The sequence below is a fragment of the Acomys minous genome (genome assembly GCF_964271855.1).
Source record: "Acomys minous genome assembly, chromosome: 14".
Taxonomy (NCBI): Eukaryota; Metazoa; Chordata; class Mammalia; order Rodentia; family Muridae; genus Acomys; species Acomys minous.
The window spans coordinates 22,038,845-22,058,855 of NC_140496.1; the positions used below are offsets into that span (position 1 = coordinate 22,038,845).

Consider the following 20,011-nt stretch of genomic DNA (forward strand, 5'->3'; position numbering starts at 1 on the left):
CCACAGGATTAGCAGGAACTGGAGATCCAGGGCAAAAGATGAGCAAAGTTTGTTCCAGAGAGGGAACAGTGGGCAGAAGTCAAAGGTGATTCTGGCTTGGTGGGCAGAGTACGATGGGTCACTGTGTGATGCTTGGACTTTATCCTGAGGACAGTAGGGAACCATACTCGGGTTTAAAGCAGGAGACTTGTCACTTGACTGAGAACATTAAAAGCAGCAAAATTGTACTAAAAAAGAGGAAGCAGTCAGGCTTAGTGACACATGCCTGTACTCCCAGCACTTGCAAGTGGAAACAAAGGAGCAGGAGCTCAAGATCATCTTCAGTTATATAGTGAGTTTGAGAGCAGCTTGGGTACATGAGATCCTGTCTCAAAACGGACAAATGAACAAAAATAGAGGCGTTAGCATACTAGGTGGGTGAAAAATACTTCCCAATAATCCATCCTGTCTTCAGAGGGGCTAACCTAGAAAGCTTGAATATGAAACTAGGAGACCAGATGGTACATGAGCTCTGCAGCCTTTTGCCTGAGACAAGCTTTAGTCTTACCAGCTACCTCATATGATCCTATAAGGGCCCCCAAATTTGCCCAGCTTACCCCTCCATTCCCATAAAACTTAAAACAACTTCAGCCCTAACTGTAGATGGATGCTTATAATTTAGATTCAGAGAGTGGATCTAGCCTCCCCTTCCCCAAGTTATACTCCTTAACCAGGTGGGTTGGGCTAGGTAGAGACAGTGGAGCTGGAGCAGTAGAGCACTTCCTGTTCTTCCAGAGGATCTGGATTCAGTTCTCATCACTGACATGTTCACAGCAATCTGTAACTTCAAAGGGATCTGATGCCCTCTTCTGGCTCAACGAGCACACACGTAGCACACATATATACAAGTACGCAAAACACTCATCCATATAAAGTCAAAATAAGTAAATCTTTTTGTGGTTGTTTTCCTTTTTAAAAAAGATTATTGTGTATACAAGGTTCTGCCTGCATGTGTACCTATCTATGAGAAGAAGGCACCAGATCTCCTTCTAGATGGTTGTGAGCCACCATTTGGGTTGCTGAGAATTAAACTCAGGACCTCTGGAAGAGCAGGCAGTGCTCTTAACCTCCTCTGAGCCATCTCTCCAGCCCTTTGTTGTTAATTTTTGAGACAGGGTTTCTCTGTGTAGTCTTTGCTGTCCTGAACTTTATTTTTAGATCAGGCTGGCCTTGAACTCACAGAGATCCACCTGCCCTTGCCTCCCTGACTGCTGAGATTAAAGGTGTGCACCACCATACCTGGCTAAAAAAATCTGGCCATGGAGACAGAATGTAGACCCTGGCCTGCCAATACCTACACTTCATAAGGGATCACAAGGAAGCTATAGATGGTTTGAAAGTTCCACCCATTTATTAAATGCTCAGCAATAGATCTTTTCCCCCAGACATTGACTACCTGAGAATATCTAGAAAGGGGCCATGTTGTGGGAAAGGCTTCAGGTGTAGGGTAGACAGGGCTTCTCTGTGTAGCCCTGACTGTCCTGTACTCTCTTTGTAGATCAGGCTGGCCTCGAACTCACAGCGATCCATCTGCCTCTGCCTCCCAAGTGCTGGGAATAAAGGCGTGCGCCACTACCACCTGGCTCCTAAGATTTTAACATAGACTGATAAAGCAGAAGTAAAAACCAATTGTAGGAAATGAGTTACTATCTGTGTAAGAAGGACAAAGAGAGAGAGGGAAAGAGGGAGAGAAAGTGCACAGTGGCTAGGATCCCTTGGGCCATGAAGGTTCCCCCCAGCACACACACACACACGCACACGCACACGCACACGCACACACGCTCCCCTCTTCCACTATGCATACTCTTCACTGCTTCCCCAGCTAGGGCCAACGCTGTTGCTCATCATCTACTCCATCTGCAGATAGAGGGCCAGTACAGTAGACAGAACCACAGAGTAGACAGAGACTGCAGGGGTCTCTGTAGGTCCTTTCCCCCTCCTGTGTAAAGTATGGCCCAGGCCTGAGAATCGAGAGAACCCTTCAAACTTGGAGATCTTCTTCTCTGTACCATATACGCCTCCTACGCACACTTCAAACTCTTAGTTTGCTGAGCCCACTCTCTACCTCCATGCCAGTGTTGGCGATAGAGAAAAGGACTGTCCCTGAGCGGCTTCCAGTTTGGATGGATAGGTTAAGACCAGCCAACTACAGCCTCAAAACATAAGTTGCTACCATCAGCACACAGTGCTGAAAACCCAGGCCATCACTTTATCTTCTCCTACTGGACTAAGGGTTTGGACTTGGTCCGGAGAGCAGCGCCTGGGAGAAGTTAAACCTGTGAGCGTTAAGGCCCAAGATTTCCCCCTTATCATCCCCCAAATTGAGCTTCTCCCTGTAACTTTGGAAGCCCCCACCAACCTCTCCAACCATACTTATTCTCCTTCTCATGGGCATATCAAAGCCACATTTGTTCTAGGCCAAGTGTGGTGGTGCACATTTGTAGTCATAGCACATGAAGGTAGCTGCAAGAGGATTCCCCACAAGCTGGAAGCCAGCCTGATCGACAGCGCAAGCTCAGGCCATCCAGGGCTATGTAAAACAAAACAAAACGCCTTATCGCAGAGTAAAAACAGAAAATATTCCTAACTAGGGATGTAGGTCAGTTACAAGAGTGCTTGCAGGACATTCACCAACCTGTTTCAATCCCCAGCACAATGTAAAACTGGAAGTAAAAATAAATTTTCTTTCTTTTTTTTTTTTTTTTTGTTTTTGTTTTTTGAGACAGGGTTTCTCTGTGTAGCCTTGGCTGTCCTGGACTCGATTTGTAGACCAGGCTGACCTTGAACTCACAGCAATCCGCCTGCCTCTGCCTCCCAAGTGCTGGGATTAAAGGCGTGCGCCACCACACCCGGCTAAAAATAAATTTTCAAAAAGAAAACTCTAAAAAAAAAAAGAAAGAAAGAAAGAAAGAAAACTCTGTTAAAGGGGCTAACAAGATGCCACTTGCCAGACATGTCTGGTGACATGACTTTGATCCCTAGAAACCACACAAAAATGGAAGGAGAAATGATTCCACAAAGTCAACCCCTAGTAACCAGATGCATGGCCCCACATAGAGTAATAAATAATAATATGTACAAATAAATAAAGTTCAAGGCTAGCTTAGACTGCACATGATACTATCTCAAAACAAAAGGAAACAAAAAGACCCCTATAGGTGCTGGAGAGATGGTTCAGGGGTTAAGAGCACTGGTTGTTCTTCTGAAGGTCCTAAGTTCAATTTCCAGCACCCACATGGTGTCTCATAACCATCTATAATGAGATCTGGTACCCTCTTCTGGTGTATATAAAAACAGAGCACTCATATACATAAAATAAAATTTTAAATCTTTATTGTTTTTTATTTTTGTTTTTGTTTTTCGAGACAGGGTCTCTCTGCGTAGCTTTGGCTGTCCTGGACTCACTTTGTAGACCAGGCTGGCCTCGAACTCACAGCGATCCGCCTGCCTCTGCCTCCCGAGTGCTGGGATTACAGGCGTGCGCCACCACGCCCAGCTTCAGGATGGGAACTCTTAAGTGAATTATTCTAGGGGTAGACAGAGAGACAATGCCTTCAGGCTTGACGGGCCTCTCAGTCTCAGATCTTGGACAGGTCACTGAATCCAAACAGACATCTTTGACTATGCTAATGAACAAACTGTTGGAGGATGAGGACCAATGCAATCACCCAGGTTTTTGCCAGCCATACCCCAACATTGGACACATACTAACCAGACCCTCCTCAGCTGGCTACCAGCCTCTCTCCAGGTCCTCAGAGCTCCTCCCATGCTCCTCACCGCAGCCTGAATCTTAGCAGCACTCTGCTCTTGTCTCCACTTCCTGTAGCAGGGAAAATGAATCTAACCTTGCCAGGGAAGGGGTTTCCCCATGAAAACCACACTAGGAGAAGAGGCTTGATATCAACGCTCAGGGCCACTTAAATTGCACTTGATGCCATGTCCCCAAAATCCCCTTCTAGCATGCCGGGAGGAGAAAGGGGTCCCCTGGGGCCTTGGTTTTCCTACTTCCAGTCTAAGTGGGAGAAAAGATAAAGGAGGAATTTTAAGACAGGCTTAGTAGGAGCACACAAATCCGAATATGAACTTTTAAAATATTGATGGCTGAGATCAGACCAAGACTGTCTTCCTCCTTAGTGGGGCCCCTATTACAATGACAGCACTAGAATGAAAAGCTAAGGCAGTCTCTCAGCAAGCTGAACACAGCCATGGAGTAGCTCATCATAGGCCAGTCTCACACATGCAGAAGACAACTGATCCTAGAAGAGGCAGATGACTAGAAGTGAGTTACCCAAGGTCAAAAGGTCAGGAGCTCTGAGAGGTCTCTGGAGTATGGTATTCTTTTATTTATTTATTTATTTATTTTATTTTTTTTATTTTTTATTTTTTTTGGTTTTTCGAGACAAGGTTTCTCTGTGTAGCCTTGACTGTCCTGAACTCACTTTGTAGTCCAGGCTGGCCTCGAACTCACAGCGATCCGCCTGCCTCTGCCTCCCAAGTGCTGGGATTAAAGGCGTGCACCACCACGCTCGGCTGAGTACGGTATTCTTATCTGACCAAAGAAGAGCAAGTGTGGAAGTAGATGGAATAAGGCAAAGCTTAATCCACTAAGCCTTGATTCAGACATAGGCAGGGCCATGGGCTGCAGGTTGTCGCAGGGCAGCCTGACCCCTACATCAGCCTGCCAAAGAGCCATGAGGCTATCCCAAGGGACTTGTGGGAAAGACAGGTTTGGTCTAGAGGGGAATCCTCCCCCTATATAGCCTGGCAAAAGGAAGGTCACACAGCCTGTTTACAGCAGAGGAAGCAGGGGTGGGGCAGGGCAGGGACCTTTGGTCAGGCCACCCCTCCCAGTAGGAGAGTGGGGAGGCCCCAATAAATGTGTGGGAGCTGTTTGTTTGCTTCTCACTGCCAGGAGGAAATTAAAGAGAATCTACCACTTCCTTCCATCTCAAGTGGGACTGGGGTGGGGAAAGTGACAGTGTGACCAGTGAATGCTGCATTTGACCAAAAAAAAAAAAAAAGGGGCACATTGCTGCCATCAGCAGCTCCAGGTGGCTCTGCCCTGAGCAGGCAATTCATCAGGTCTGAATTTAACTTAGCTGTAAGGCATAAAGGAGACTCTGGGGGCCTTACCCCCCCTAGGGCCCTTCAACTTGTTGGCCCTTTGCTGGGATACCAGATACCCTTGTTCTTCCCTGAGATTACACAGAACCTCTCGTCAGGCCAGTCAACTGATGATTAACACCCCAGGTTTCCCATCATTAAAATGGTTTTCTTGGTCCTTTTTTGCTCTCATCAAAATCCAGTAGACCCCAAAGCTCCACTTACTCCCTACATGCAAGAGACATACTTTGGGAAGCTCCAGTTCCACACAGAAGGTAGAATAATTATGTCAGGATATAAATCCAAGGTTGAAGCAGTTGGCCTTGGATGAGAGTCAAGGTGTCTTTATTGCACAGTACCAATGTCAAATTAGAGGAGTGCCTGAAAACCTCATTTTCAATAAAACATTCAGGCCACTGAGAACTCTGCTTAGCCATTCAGACCTATGAGAGCTAGTATTATCCCTGGACATTCCTTGGCACTTGTTTCAGACTGATGGCCTGGGCCAAGACCTCTAACTTCTGCATATCAAGGGCCAGCAAACTGTCCAATGGCATCTTTAGGTCCCAGCACCCATAACCACCTTCACATCTGTCCCACACACTGAAGACCCAGGGCAGGAGTCAGCAGCCTTCCAGGAGACTGTCTTCACTGCTTCCCAAGTTTACAAATGGCTTTTTGCATATCTCCCCAGGTAGGACAGGTTCCTGAACTCTAGGGCCCCCAGGGTCTTGGTCAGGAGCCTCTCGCTTGCGCTTATTCAAGGAGGGGCTCTCCTCACCCAGCCGACCCTCAGGGAGGCCCTGACTCCTCAGACAGACGATAGCTGCAGTCTGTTCCGCCAGTTTCTTGGACTTGTCCCTGGGTAAATGAAGCTAAGATTAATAAAGCAAGCAAACAGCAGGACTACATCCTGGAAGCCCTGAGTCTACATACCCTTTGAGAAGATTCTGGTAAAACTGCTAAGAGGGTGGGGCACAGTGTTACAGGCCTGTAATCCCAGCACTCAGGGAGGCTGAGGCAGGAGGATCTCAGTGAATGTGAGGACAGCCTGGTCTACAAAGCAAGTCCAGGGAAGCCAAAGCGACTCAGAGAAACCTTGCTTCAAAAAACAAACAACAAACAACAACAACAAAACTGCTAAGAGGATACCAGGCTTGGTAGCAGACACCTGTAATCCCAGCACTTGGGAACACAGAGGTAGGAGGACCTCTGTGAGTTTGAGGCCAGCCTGGTCTACAAAGTGAGTCCAGGACAGCCAAGGCTACACAGAGAAACCCTGTCTCGAAAAACCAAAACAAAACAAAACTGCTAAGAGAGGTCATCAACAGGTGCCTTCACACACAATACACTCAACTCTCCCAGACCAGAAGTAGACTTGGAGGGGCTGGAGAGATGGCTCAGTGGTTAAGAGCACTGTTTACTCTTCCAAAGGACCTGGGTTCAATTCCCAGCCACCACATGGCAGCTCATAACTGTCTGTAATACCAGTTCCAATGGCAACACCCTCACACTAAAATAAAATTAAATAAATTATTTTTAAAAAAAGAAGTAGACTTGGAGCCTCCACCAAAAGACTCTTACCATCTGATGAGAAACTTACCATAAGGTGGACTGGTACTTTTGTTTTGCCACCGTGACAACAGAACAGAACATGCGATCTATAGGTCGTTGAACCTGGTACAGAGAGAACAAACGAAACAGGGTAGACTGCCCACCTGTTCCATCACGTGATGAACACATAAATGGAAGGGAAGTACTTTTTCCCCAGCCCCCTTGGTTTTTTTTGAGACAGAGTGTCTCTGTGTAGCCCAAGCTGGCCTGGAACTCAGAGATGCACCTGCCTCTGCCTCCCAAGTACTGGGATTAAAAAAGTGCCCCACCACCAACCGGGTAATGCTTCTAGCTTAAACCAAATGAAGGCTGCCTGATCACATGCTCCACCCATGTGAAAGTGCCTGCTGCATCTTTCAGGAGAAAAGGCAGTTATGCAAATTGACAGTGATATCAAGTGTGTCAGAGTTCTGTCACTGAACTAAACAAAGGGCTCTTATCTGCACCTGACTATGGGGCCCCTTGCCTACTGACGTCTATGTGGGCCAGTTCCCAGCAGAAAGGAGTTCACCAGATTGGCAAAGGACTGAGAAGGGACAAGGGTTGGGGCAAAAAAAGGTACAACTGCCAAAAGGATCAAGGGATGTAGCTGGAGTAGAAAGCTGAGTGTAAGAGATGAAAATGCAAGGTATTTGGGGGGAGAGGGGGGCTGATGGGGCGGGAGGAGATGTCTTGTGTTCTGGAGAACTGGTAACTTGAACAAAAGAGACAGCAGTTCAATTTGTTCTCCAAAAGCCACTCTGGTAGAGGGGACACAGGGCCCAGAATGTACAAGCCTGGAGGCCAGAAGGCCATTAGGAAAGGCAGAGCAGCCACAGGGACCAAAGGAAGTGAAGCAAGACTATTTTAAGGTTTGCACCCCAGGGGCCCTATGTGTGGGCATAATTCTGTGGTCTACTGGCTGAATCTGGATCCAAAGATATATCTGCCAGAATTGGGTGAAAATCGCAAGGTTGGAGGTAAGAGGCTATCAGCAATTGACCCTACTGATCCCACTCACCCTGCTACTAGCAACTTATGCACATCTGTGGACAGCAAGTTCAGGTGCTAACCTAGCAGCCTGGAGCAAAGGACAGGAGCTGGGCATGTAGTGGGGGTGAGGACAGCAGTACAGGAAACACCAGTGGATGCGAGACAGACAGACAGACAACGGCCAGAGAAACTCACTGTCTCATACACAGGCTGTGGCAACTTCTCTCTCCGACACCATTCGAGCAGGTACATCTTGGGGGTGATCTGGGGTGGGTATGCTCTCCTAGGGAAAGGAGGAGAGACGGTTAAGGCCCATTCGCCATTTCTACTCTATCCCTTAGCCATAGCCACCCACCAGCCATTGATGGGTGCTGCTGGAGAACCTGAGCTATCAGGCTGCTGCCCCCAGGCTCTTGTGCCCACTCCCTTCCTGCTCTACCAGCAGTGACAGACCAGGTTTTTATCTGAAGGGAAGATGGGCTTATCCGTGCTTAAAATACAAGGCGTGCATAAGAGACGACTCCCAGTGCTCTGAGCGGCAGCCTGGAGAACTGCCTGCAGCAGCTAGGAAAGAAGGTCCCAAGATCTGAGGGAATGGGTGGAGGCAGCAGCAGAGGTGGCCACAGAGTAGGCTCAGCGCTCTAGCCTAATGTGCACTACGGTTCCATCTGCTGAGTATCAGGGTTATCTGCTCTGCAGAGTCAGTCTGTGACAGGGTGAAAAGGACATGTTTCAGCTTACACTGGGAGCTCCCTCTGGCATATGACTGCCCACCCAACAGCTGTCCTCATAGCCCTACCTCAAGCCCTTGCCAGATGAGACTGGCTTCTGGTCTGGGTATGGAAACTAGAGAAGGGCTCAGACCCAGATGGCAGAGGACAAGAATGAGGGTACCGTCCAAAGCTGAGTCACAGTGTGAGGCTGCTTCTGCCTAGAGAGGGCACCGCTGGCCTGGTGAGGGGCAGGGTGTAGGAGGGAACAGAGCCACAGAAAGGTTCCTGCAGCCACTGCAGAGCTTCAGGGGAGCACAGGCTTTGAGGAGCAGAAGACACATCTCCCTGTCCCGAGATGTGAAAGGGAGTGAGTGGGTCAGGGAAACAGTGGAATTCAATTCTGTCTGTCTTGGACAATATGCCCCTACGAGGGCCACCTGAGCTTTCAGGGACAGTCCTTCCTGAAAGCACCTTCTCTTTGAGGGCATGACATTCAGGAATTACTGGTCCTCAATTGCTACACAGTAAGTTTAAGGTCAGTCTGGGCTACATGGGACCCTGTCTTTAAAAAAATACAGTAACAATTCCTGAGGTGGCTCATGCCTTGAATCCCAGCACTCTGGAGGCAAAAGGCAAATAGATCTCTGTGAGTTCAAGACTAGCCAGATCTATATGAGTTCCAGGACAGCCTGGACTATGGAGAGAGGCCCTGTTTCAAAAACAAAACAAAACAACACAAAATACACTAACAAAAAGTACCTTTTTGGGAAGCTGAAAGCTAAGAAGGTGAGCTGTGGTCCCTAAGTTTGACAGTATTCACATATAACAGCCACTCAGTCCCCAAGGCAACTGGCCCTGGGATATCCTGGAGCCCTACCGGTCAAACCTGACGGTCATCTTAATGATGCCAGAGGCGTCTTCAGCCGGGTTCTCGGCTGCCTCTGGAGTCTTGGCTAAGAGGTCAGCTCGCCGGGCATCGAGCTCCCGAATGGTCTCCTCATAGAAGGCACCAAGGCCAAAGGCCTCACTGTGGAGAAAGTGGTAGAGCAGGATAGGAAGCATAATGGAACAGAATCCGGGGTACTTCAGGAACTCCCAACAAGAAACCCCTGCACCACATATATCATCAAAACTCTCCCAGGGTGGGACCACCAGAAGGTACATGCTTACACCCCAGCATCTGCCTAGACTGCAAAGTAGAGAGTGAATTTGAACGTTTGAGTGTGAACACTGGAGGGAGGTTGGGCTGCAAAGAAAAGGTTTCAGACGTTCTGCCCCCACTATTCCTTGCTCTCTCCCAAGGACAACCACATAGATGGATGTACCCAACCAGCCAGCATGGCAGAGGTGACCTATACTGGGCCTATAGGAGGAAAAGACAAAGGCCTGAGGAGAGTCCTCAGTGCCCATGGTTACCGTGGCCCTAGTCTGAACCTCTCAAAGCTCCAGAGCTACATTCTCTTCTGGGATTCACAAAGCACTGATGTTCAGCTGCTTGACCAATATGAGACATGGGCAGAACCAGCAGCACAAGGCAGGAATGGAAGAAGGCTTCTGGAAGAGCTTTCCCTTCTAGAAAAACCCCTGCATGCAATCACTGTAGGCCACTGTAATTCAGAGAGCCTTAAAGGGAGGAGGGTACAGACAGCCAGGTGAGGAGAAATGACCTTTAAGACAAAGGACCCAAACCTGACTTACAGTAATAGTAGACAGGAGGCTAAAAGGGCTGGGATGAGGCTAAGCTGCCCCAAACCTCCAGGTCTAAAGCTCTACTCAATCTGAAGGACCAAGACACAGCCTTCCTGACCAGTATAATGGAAGTTGGCATGTGTCAAGAGCTCCATTCTACATCCCTCATCTCTCTCTCTCTCTGGTTTGTCTGTCTGTCTTTCTTTCTTAGTTTTTCAAGACAGAGTTTCTCTGTGTAGGCTTGGCTGTCCTGGAACTCACTCTGTAGACCAGACTGGCCCTGATCTCAGATATCTGTCTGCCTCTGCCTCCCAGGTGCTGGGATTAAAGGCATGTGCCACTACCACGCAGTAAGTCTTGTCTCAAGATCTTGACCACTTGTTTTTTTTTTTAAGATTTATTTATTTTATTTATTGCATATGAGTACTTTATCTGCAGAAGAGGGTATCAGATTACACTATAGATGGTGTGAGCCACCATGTGGTTGCTGGGAATTGAACTCAGGACCTCTGGAAGAGCAGGTGGCGCTCTTAACCACTGAGCCATCTCTCCAGCCCTTGACCACTTGTTTTTGTTTGTTTGTTTTGTTTTTATTTTTTAACCTGGCATACAAAGGGCCTTTTAATAGAAAAACTTCCTCTTCCTCAGGAATTCCCTTCCTCCATTCTAACAGTATCCTAGTTACTAAAACTGCTACTACTAAGACCAGTCAGGGCCGGGCGGCGGTGGTGCACGCCTTTAATCCCAGCACTTGGGAGGCAGAAGCAGGCAGATCACTGTGAGTTCAAGGCCAGCCTGGTCTACAAAGTGAGTTCCAGGACAGCCAAGGCTACACAGAGAAATTTGAAAAACCGGGAAAAAAAAAAAAGACCAGTTGGACAAGCGAAGGTTTCAAAACTGTGAAAGTACCCCCTTCTAAGCCAGGCAAGATGGCACACACCTGTAATCTCATCACTCAGGCAGGCAGATCTCTGTGAGTTTGAGGCCAGATTGGTCTACAAAGTGAGTCCAAGACAGCCAAGGCTACACAGAGAAACCCTGTCTTGGGGGAGGGGAGGGGAAGATCCCCCTTCTACAAAGGAAAACTGTAGTACCACCCAGCTCCTACACATACATACCCCATGGTCCCTCAGCAAATGAAGCTTAGGGATCAAGGTCAAGTGTATAAGAATAGACAGATAGAACTCTGCACTCTTACCAAATATCCTGGGAAGACTGGGCAGCATGAAGCAACCGTCCCTGGGGTGACTCCAACTGTTCCCGCAGCATCTGGCACAAGCAGTACTTGGTGTTGGTGTAGTGGTTATCATACTGCACTGCCTGAGAGGAGGAGAACAAGAGCCCATTGCTACCAGCAAACACCGAGATCTGAGGTGGCTTCCAGTGGGAAGGAAAGGAACTCTAAGGGGGCATTAGAAGTGTGCTTACAGCCGAGCCCATGTGACCCCTATAAGAACTACTCCCAGCCTGCCATCTGTTCCTCCTGCTGTCATACAAAGGGTAAGGGTCAAAAGAAGGCTCATGTTCACCAGCGTACTCACCTAGACGGTCTGGCCGAGGGATAAAAGTATGAAGGACCAACCCATGCTTCAGGGGCCACAAGCTACCACAGAGAACCCAATGCTGAGCATCTTCCAGGGTGGGAAAAGCAGCACATGAGATTTTGGCAGAGCAAATCTAGCCCTAGGACAGGGGCAAGTTTCTATTCCTTACAACCAGGATCAACTGTATCTTGACAAACCTCTCTCCAACTTCCCCTGCATGGGTGGGGCACAACCCAGCTACTAAGCATGTCCATACACATTACTTACCAATTTGTGTATCTATAAAAAACATAGGTACAGCTGCTACCTTACTCTACAGACTGAGAAGTGAGGCCCAGGGAAGCAAGATGACTCCCTAGAAATAGCACATGGATGCTCACGCAGCTAGGGGCAGGCCAAGAGAGCAGCAGTGGGTAAAGGCTCTATAGGCAGGCCTCCAGAACCCCTCAAGCACTTACCCCCTCCACTGCTGTAGAATCTCCTCTAGGCCTGTCTTCTGTGCCTAGCAAGGTCCCATGGCATGCTCAGGACAAAGCATGGGATAAGTGGGTAAGTCCTAGCCACGGGCAGGACCGTGACTCAGCTTGTCTGACCCAGAAAGTACCTGATCAGACCAGAAGCATCCATGTTGATGCTTGAGGCTACTCTTTTTCTCCGTGACAACACACCCTCTTGATAGCTGCCAAAGGATGGCTGAACAGGAGTGATAGCATCACCTTTCACCCAGTGAGCAGGCTCAGCACTGCTGAACACATCTTCTCGGCCACACGCTTGCCAGGCGGCCAGAAGAGCTGGACAGCTGACCTGGGCTGAGCTAAAGCCCTTTGTAGCTGACTGGGACTGCTAAAGAGCCGACAGTCACCAACTTAGCCACCAGGACACCCAGAGCCAAGAGGATAAATACTGCAGCACTGGGGAAAGGAGGCTCTAGGACAGACGCTGCCCAGACGGGACACATGCCTCCTCCTACCAGCCCAGCTTAACAAGCATAAAAACACCCAAATGTCATAGCTTGAGGAGAGCAGAGATACCCCAAACATTAGTGACCCTTGGAGCTGAAAACGAAGGTTGAAAACTACCCAGGAAGAGGCCTGGAACTGCAGCTCAGATCAAACTAACTAAAGAACCAGAGAACAACTCTTTGTTTCTGCCCATGTGCAGCCCGGTAGAGAGTCCCAGCATCCCAGGGCTGTACCCAATGAATTCATTGAAAAAAAAAATCCTTTAGTATAACTATCACACACGTAGAGAGAAGAAACTGATTTAGAAAAGACTATTCTCAGCCGGGCATGGTGGCACACATGTTTAATCCCAGCACTAGGGAGGCAGAGGCAGGCAGATCGCTGTGAGTTCGAGGCCAGTCTGGTCTACAAAAATGAGTCCAAGATAGGCAGGACTGTTAACACAGAGAAATCCTGTCTCAAAAAAAACAAAAAACAAAAAAACAAAAAAGAAAAAAGAAAAAAAAAAAAAGAAAAGACTATTCTCAAGTTGGGTGTGGCAGCACATGCCTGAAATCCCAACACTTAGGAGGCAGAGGCAGAAGAATAAGGAATTGGAGGTCAGCCTGAGCTATGAGACTCTGCCAAAACTAAAAAGGAAAGGAAAGGAAAAGGGCAAAGACTTACATATCTAATGTACTTCTGAATGACTTCCTCCAGCGGCCGAAGGCCATCCTTGAGAAAGATAGAGGGGTTCCACATGGCTGCTCGAGCCACCATCACTGAGGAGGCAGCTGTGGCTCGTCGGAAGTCCTCTATGTCCAAATGTCGCTGGATGTGGTCATGAGAGCCTCCACTAAAAACAACAGGGGGGATAATGAAACCTACCACTATTTCCAGGAAGGGCGATTTCCAGATCTGCAATTCATTTTTAGTACGGCTTTAGCTAAGTCCCTTCAACTATCAGAACGTTAACAAAGTAATTATGAAGCAATATATATCCTGTTGGTAAGTGAAGCACACAAAATAATACATAAAACAGCCTGTACCACGTCTGCAAGAGAAGAGGTATTTTAGAGATTTGACTTTTCTTCTTTACTACCCAAAACAGTGGCCAAAGGCAGACAATATTTGAAGATGTAGGACTAAAGCTGAGACATTAGCTGGCACAATGACACACACACACACCTCCAATCCTAGCACCCAGGAGGTTAAGGCTCATGAGTTCAAGGCAAGCTTGGGTTATGTAGCCAGTTCTAGGACCAGCATGCGGGGGGGGGGGGGGGTGCTATATAGAAAGACCCTGTCTAAAATATAAAATTAAAGCCCGGCGAGGTGGCACACGCCTGTAATCTCATCACTCAGGAGAGAGAGGCAGATAGATCTCTATGAGTTCAAGGGCAGCCTGATCTACAAAGCGAGTCCAGGACAGTCAAGGCTACATAGAGAAACCCTGTCTCGGGGGGCAGGGGTGGGGGGTGGGAGAAAGAAAGAATGAAAAAGAAAAAAAAAGCCCAAAAACTATGGAACTAGGGCCACAGGAAAAACTCCAAGCTGAGAAGCTGTCCATAGACCCTCTAAGGACTAAGGCAAACCCTAGAGTGAAGGAAGAACACACTCATTGATGATTGTGGTAGAAACAAGAGGTCATATCCCCCTCCTTCTACCCTGCGGCTCTAAGAACCTTGTCTATTCACAACTATTTTACCCACAGTTGGGTAGCAGGCTCAGTCCAGAGACACCTATGCTGGGAGGACCCTGAGGTAACAGGAAAAGCAACTAGTTCCAAAGTCTTCCGTTAATCCTACAAGCCACCTCTCAAACTTCTTTCTCTGAGAACATGGCACCTAGCAACCTTCTTCCCCGAGCCTGTCAGAGGTAGCTTTCCTCAGGACATCCCTGTGTCCAACATCCTAGCTCCCTGAGTCTGTGCTGTCCTAAGGTACGAGGCTGAGCTAGACTCCTAGGTGGCCAACACTGAGGACTAGATAGAGTCTTACCATTAAGTCTAGGAGTGGTCATCAAAACCTCACACTTGGGCCAGGCGTGGTAGCACACACCTTTAACCCCAGCACTCAGGAGGCAGAGGCTGTCCTGGACTCACTTTGTAGACCAGGCTGGCCTCGAACTCACAGCGATCCACCTGCCTCTGCCTCCCAAGTGCTGGGATTAAAGGTGTGCGCCACCACACTCGGCTCCCTCTCCACTCTTACTCCTGCTCAGTCTAGCCCACCATGAGAATCCCCTGAACGCTACCCCCAAATGCCAGTGACAGGCTCCCTCCCAGCTTTATATTGCTGCTCCATCCCTCTGCCCCTTTCCTTTATGGTCAGACTTTTAAAGGATTTCATTTTTTACATTTATCTGGCTGGTTGGAGATGGGAGAAATATATGATATGACCCAAGTGGAGGTCAGGGGACAAGTCGCAGGGTTCAGTTCTCTCAAGGAATGAACTCGGGTTGTCAGGCTTGACACTCACAGCTAAGCAAACTTGCCAGCCCCGTGTTTGTTTTGGTTTTGACTGGGGTTTGTTTGCTTGTTTGTTTTGAGAGAAGCAGGGTCTTTCCTGTCAGTCCTGGAGCTCCTATGTAGACCAGGCTGGTTTTGAACTCACAGAGATCTGTCTGCCTCTGACTTGGCAGTGTGCCACCATGCCTGGCTTATATCAGTTTTTCCATGTTCTGTCACTCCAGTTTTCTATGCTAGTACAAGTCATTTTTTATAAGGTGGCGCACAGAGGAGGAAGGATGGAGGCTTACTTGGCTATGACAGGAATGGAGAGCGTTTCAGCGATGGCTCTTATAACTTCACAGCTGACAGGGTGCTGAGGCCGTTCCTCCCGATTCCTTAAAGATAAAGGAGAGAGATGGGGCCTGGGAGCTGAGGCCCAAAGGCCTTATCATTCCTGAAACCCTACTGTCCGTCCTAACCTCAAGCAGATCAGATAGCTAAGTGGTCACCTCGGGCAGGGAATGGCCTCCCTGACCTACGGCGAAGAGCTCTGTCCTAAGGAGCAAGAGAGTGAGAAGGTTAAGTCTAATTCTTAGGAGCCTGAAGACGGGACATGGCTGCAGAGGACCAATGTGGGTGGCCAGCTTCCCAAGGTCACACTGCTTTTCTCTGGCTTCCTTTTGCCTCTGCCAGAAATAAGAGACAGTGTCACAAAAATGCTGCCCCTACAGTCCCTGCCCTGCCCTTCCCCAGGGACCTGGAACAGCTGCCACTGCTCAGACTGCCACTCCCACACAGCTGCCTGTGCTGAGGCCAAGTTGCACAGCTGATCTTTGGGAGAAGCACCTGACATGGGCTTGGCCCTGTTCCAGGAGCCACCAGGGCAGACCACAGATCATGACCCTCACCATAAGCCATGGAAGAAGCAGGACACAACCCAGGGCCCCTTCCTACCAAGGTCAACAAGAAGTTCTTGTGCATGAGTAAGCAAATCTCAGGTATGCACAGTGACGGCCAAGCTATGCACGAAGGCAAGCAGGAGACGTGACTAGCCAGTGCTCACTTGAATGTAGCTCCTATGCTATACATATAGTCTTTGACTTCTCAGAAGAGCCTGCCAGTCCAGCTTCTCCTCTGACTCCTTACAGCCCCCACAGCTGATTTTACACCATACTAAACAGCTGTACTGGCTGACTTTCTGATGGTCAGAAAGTTCTCCCTTAAACTCTCCCAAATCTGTCTTCTAATTGCCTCTGACTTCTGGGAAAAGTAAGTTTCCTTAATATTGTTTACAAGGCTGTATATCCACTATCTCATAAAAGATTCAAAATAACTATGAAGCAGAAGTTATGCTAATTGCCAGATGAGGAGTGTGTCAATCAGAGAAGTTACGTGGTTTCCCTAAGGATACACAGGCAGCAAGCTGCCAGGCTCGGATTTCAAATCAGGCTACTGAGTCTAAAGCCTCAGCGAGGACGCCAGGATGTGGGCCTCTGTCACCCACAAACCCTCCTAGTGTCAATCCAGGCAGCTCCACTTTACTGTTCTGTATGCTGTTCAGGATACACCCCAAAATTTAGTAACAGGCATAAGCAGCAACCTGGCTGTTCCTATACAACCCCTGAGTTTCCCCCACTTCCCAAAAAGAACGTCAGCCAAAGTCTATTAAGCAGGATTATTAAGAAAAAAAAAAAAGGCATGTTAGGTACAAGAAGCAAGTTTGACAGGAAGATAGCAGCCTTCGGAAACACCTTGGCTCAGCAGGCCCTCTTTCACGCCTATAATCCCAGTGCTTGGAAAATGGAGACAAGAGGATTTGCCACGAATTCAAGGTCAGCTTGGGCTGTACGGTGAGATTTAGCCTAATCAGAGGCAACAGTGAGAGCACCCCTCTATCCTATCTATATAAATTTATGCATGCATGCACTCGTGTGTGTGTGTGTGTGTGTGTGTCTGTCTGTCTGTCTGTCTGTCTGTCTGTCGAGATGGCTCAGCAGGTAAGAGTGCACACTACTCTTACGGAGAACACAAGTTCAGTCCCCAGCAACCAAGTCAAGCATCTTACAACTTCCTGAATACCAGCTCCAGGGGACCCAAGACTTTCTTCTGCACTCTACATTGAGACACACACACACACACACACACACACACACACACACACACACACACAAAAATAAGATAAATCTTTAAAGAAAAGACTCCGCTGGGCATGGTGATGCATGCCTTTAATCCCAGTACTTGGGAGGCAGAGACATGTGGATCTCTGTGAGTTCCAGGCCAACCTGGTCTACAAAGTGAAACCAGGACAGCCAGGAGAGCCAGGAGTGCCAGGGCTGTTACATAGAGAAACCCTCCAAAACAAAACAAAACAAACAAACAAACAAGACTCAGCTCCCAATAGAGAACACATGAGCTACAGATACAAAAACTGGGACACGGGACAGCTAGCAGTCCAACAAGGGTAGCAAAGAAAGGCAGAACCTTTAAAAGGACAGCCATCTGCTTGGGGTCATTCAAGGGAGAAGCCAGTGCTCAATGAAGTGGAAAAAATCAGTGAAAAAAGATTCAGTGGGTGTGCTGGCTCATGCCTGTAATCCCAGCACTGGGGAGGCAGAGGCAGAAGGACGGAAAGCTCAGAATAGCTCAGAACAGCTTAGATTGTACAGTGAACCCGTCTTCAAGAAAAGAGAGGCTTAGCCAGGCAGTGGTGGCACACGCCTTTAATCCCAGCACTCGGGAGGCAGAGGCAGGTGGATTTCTGTGAGTTTGAGGCCAGCCTGGTCTTCAGAGGAAGTTTCAGGAAAGCCAGGACTACACAGAGAAACTCTGTCTCAGAAAAAAGAACAAAAAAACAGAGAGAGAGAGAGAGAGAGAGAGAGAGAGAGAGAGAGAGAGAGAGAGAGAATGAGAGAGAGAATATGCCAATAATCCCAACTCTTAGGAGGTGGAGGCAAGTGCATCAGGGGTTCAAGGCCAGCCTCAGCTATGTGTCAAGTTTGAAGCCGCTCTGGGCTCTATGAGACCATAACAACAACAAAACCAAATGAAAAACAGAAAATGGACTAGGCATCTACCTCAGTGGTAAAGCACTTGCCTAGCATGTAGAAGACCCTGGATTGATTAATTGATTGATTGATTTTTGGTTTTTCAAGACAGGGTTTCTCTGTGCAGCCTTGGCTGTCCTGGACTCACTTTGTAGACCAGGTGGGCCTCGAACTCAGAGAACCACCTGCCTCTGCCTCCCGAGTGCTGGGATTAAAGGCATAGACCCTGGATTTAATCCCTGGAACTTCATAAAAAAGGAAGGAAGGAAAGAAGGGAGGGAGAAAGAGAGAGGGGGAGGGAGGGTGGGAGGGAAGGAAAACCCCTAAGATTCAAAATTCTAATTCTACCACTTCCTGGCTATGTGATACAATTTCAAGCACATTGAATGACTTCTACCACTTACACATCCTAAAGGCAAGGGCTTCTAATGCTTGGAGCTGGGCCTACACTACAAGGTATTCAATGAATGAACAAATGCAAGCCCTTGCAGAGTTTAAATGTTCTCTGGATTCACAGAAGCTAGAGAGAGGTAGACCACAGACACAGAGAAGCTGTTTTTCAGGTACACCAGGAGGATGGCTGAGGAACCTCCCTGCCAGTCAGTCACTGAGAAGGACCACTCACCTCCCATGAACTGCAATGGCTGAAATGCCAGTCCTCTCTATCCGCTTTACAAGAGTCAGGGTATCTTCTAGCTGAGTAAGAAAGAGCACAACAAAGATCATTACGGACCCAACGGAGGAGCTGTTGACTCCTAACACAGGCTCAGCTCCACCGCCAGATCCAACACCACCCAGAGAACAGACCTTCAAGTGACACATCCTTACCGATGGCAGGATTCGGATTTTACAGGTCACAGGTCTGTGTGTTCCTTTAACAAGAGTGCTGAGGATCTGCAAAGAGGAGGAGACAGGAGCATCTATCTCTTCCGGAACAAGCCACCACATTGCTTGCAATAGTACCAGGAGAGGACCAGCATACTTGCAGTTATCTGTTGTATGTGTTTACATGTAAACTCCATGGTGTAAGGGCTATGGCAAATTCTCAACACCAGCAAGTTCTTGCCTGGTATATAGAGGTATAGATACACACACGTTAAATACACTGAATGAAGAAGTGAATGGGCCTGCACGGAGTCCTGTGTGGAACACAGTGAGTCTTTGCCAGGGAAAACATCAGAATTACCTGGAGAGCTCTCAGATCCCACCACATTATTTCCTGAATGGGTCTATAAGGACAGAGCCTAGACACCTGTGTTTTTAACCACTGCACAACACACTCAGTATAATCCTCACGTTTAGGCCTAGTTATGAGCACATATGAACACACTGGCTTTAATTTATTTTTATTTCTGAGACAGGGTTTCTCTGTGCAGCCCTGGATCTCATTCTGTAGACCAGGCTACCTGGAACTCTAGATTCTCCTGCCTCTGCCTTCTGAGCGCTGGGATAAAGGCGTGCATCACCACTGCCCAACAACTCACAGCTTCTTTTCTAAGTAAAAGGAATATCTTTGAGTGCTATCCCAAGAACTACAGAAGAAGAAAGGTCTTTAAGCCAGGTGGTGGTGCACGCCTTTAATCCCAACACTTGGGAGGCAGAGGCAGGTAGGTCTCCGTGAATTCAAGGCCAGCCTGGTCCACAAAGCTAGTCCAGGGCAGCCATGGCTAACACAGAGAAACCCTGTCTCAAAAACAAACAACAAAAAAAGGTCTTTAAGGGCCTAGGCTCTATCCTCATGAAACTTTATCTTTTGAAGTGTCAGATATATACATATATAAACTAGAAAAGGAAAATACAACATAGTCAATGTATTTTTTAAATTGCTTCTTATACAATAATTTTAAAAGGTTGTAAAGAAAGATCAAGAAGTCACACAGGAAAGTAGTTAAAGAAGTAG

At 48.0% G+C, this 20,011-nt stretch overlaps 1 protein-coding gene across 3 annotated transcripts in view; it reads right to left on the minus strand.

Annotated features, from left to right (window-relative positions):
- Nucleotides 1-5,470: 5,470 nt before the first annotated feature.
- Nucleotides 5,471-20,011, minus strand: part of DUS2 (dihydrouridine synthase 2) — a 39,858-nt gene continuing 25,317 nt past the window's right edge. For 2 of the 3 annotated variants that reach the window (XM_084757711.1, XM_084757712.1), the window contains exons 8-16: nt 18,919-19,005; nt 18,737-18,807; nt 15,376-15,462; nt 13,303-13,471; nt 11,329-11,450; nt 9,319-9,468; nt 7,924-8,011; nt 6,746-6,819; nt 5,471-6,003 (exon numbers count right to left, since the gene is read on the minus strand). In XM_084757711.1, coding sequence (XP_084613837.1) covers nt 5,766-6,003; nt 6,746-6,819; nt 7,924-8,011; nt 9,319-9,468; nt 11,329-11,450; nt 13,303-13,471; nt 15,376-15,462; nt 18,737-18,807; nt 18,919-19,005 — 1,086 coding nt within the window. In that variant the 3' untranslated portion in view covers nt 5,471-5,765. The remainder of the gene's footprint in view (nt 6,004-6,745; nt 6,820-7,923; nt 8,012-9,318; nt 9,469-11,328; nt 11,451-13,302; nt 13,472-15,375; nt 15,463-18,736; nt 18,808-18,918; nt 19,006-20,011) is intronic. The other variant, XM_084757710.1, reaches the window with a different exon arrangement.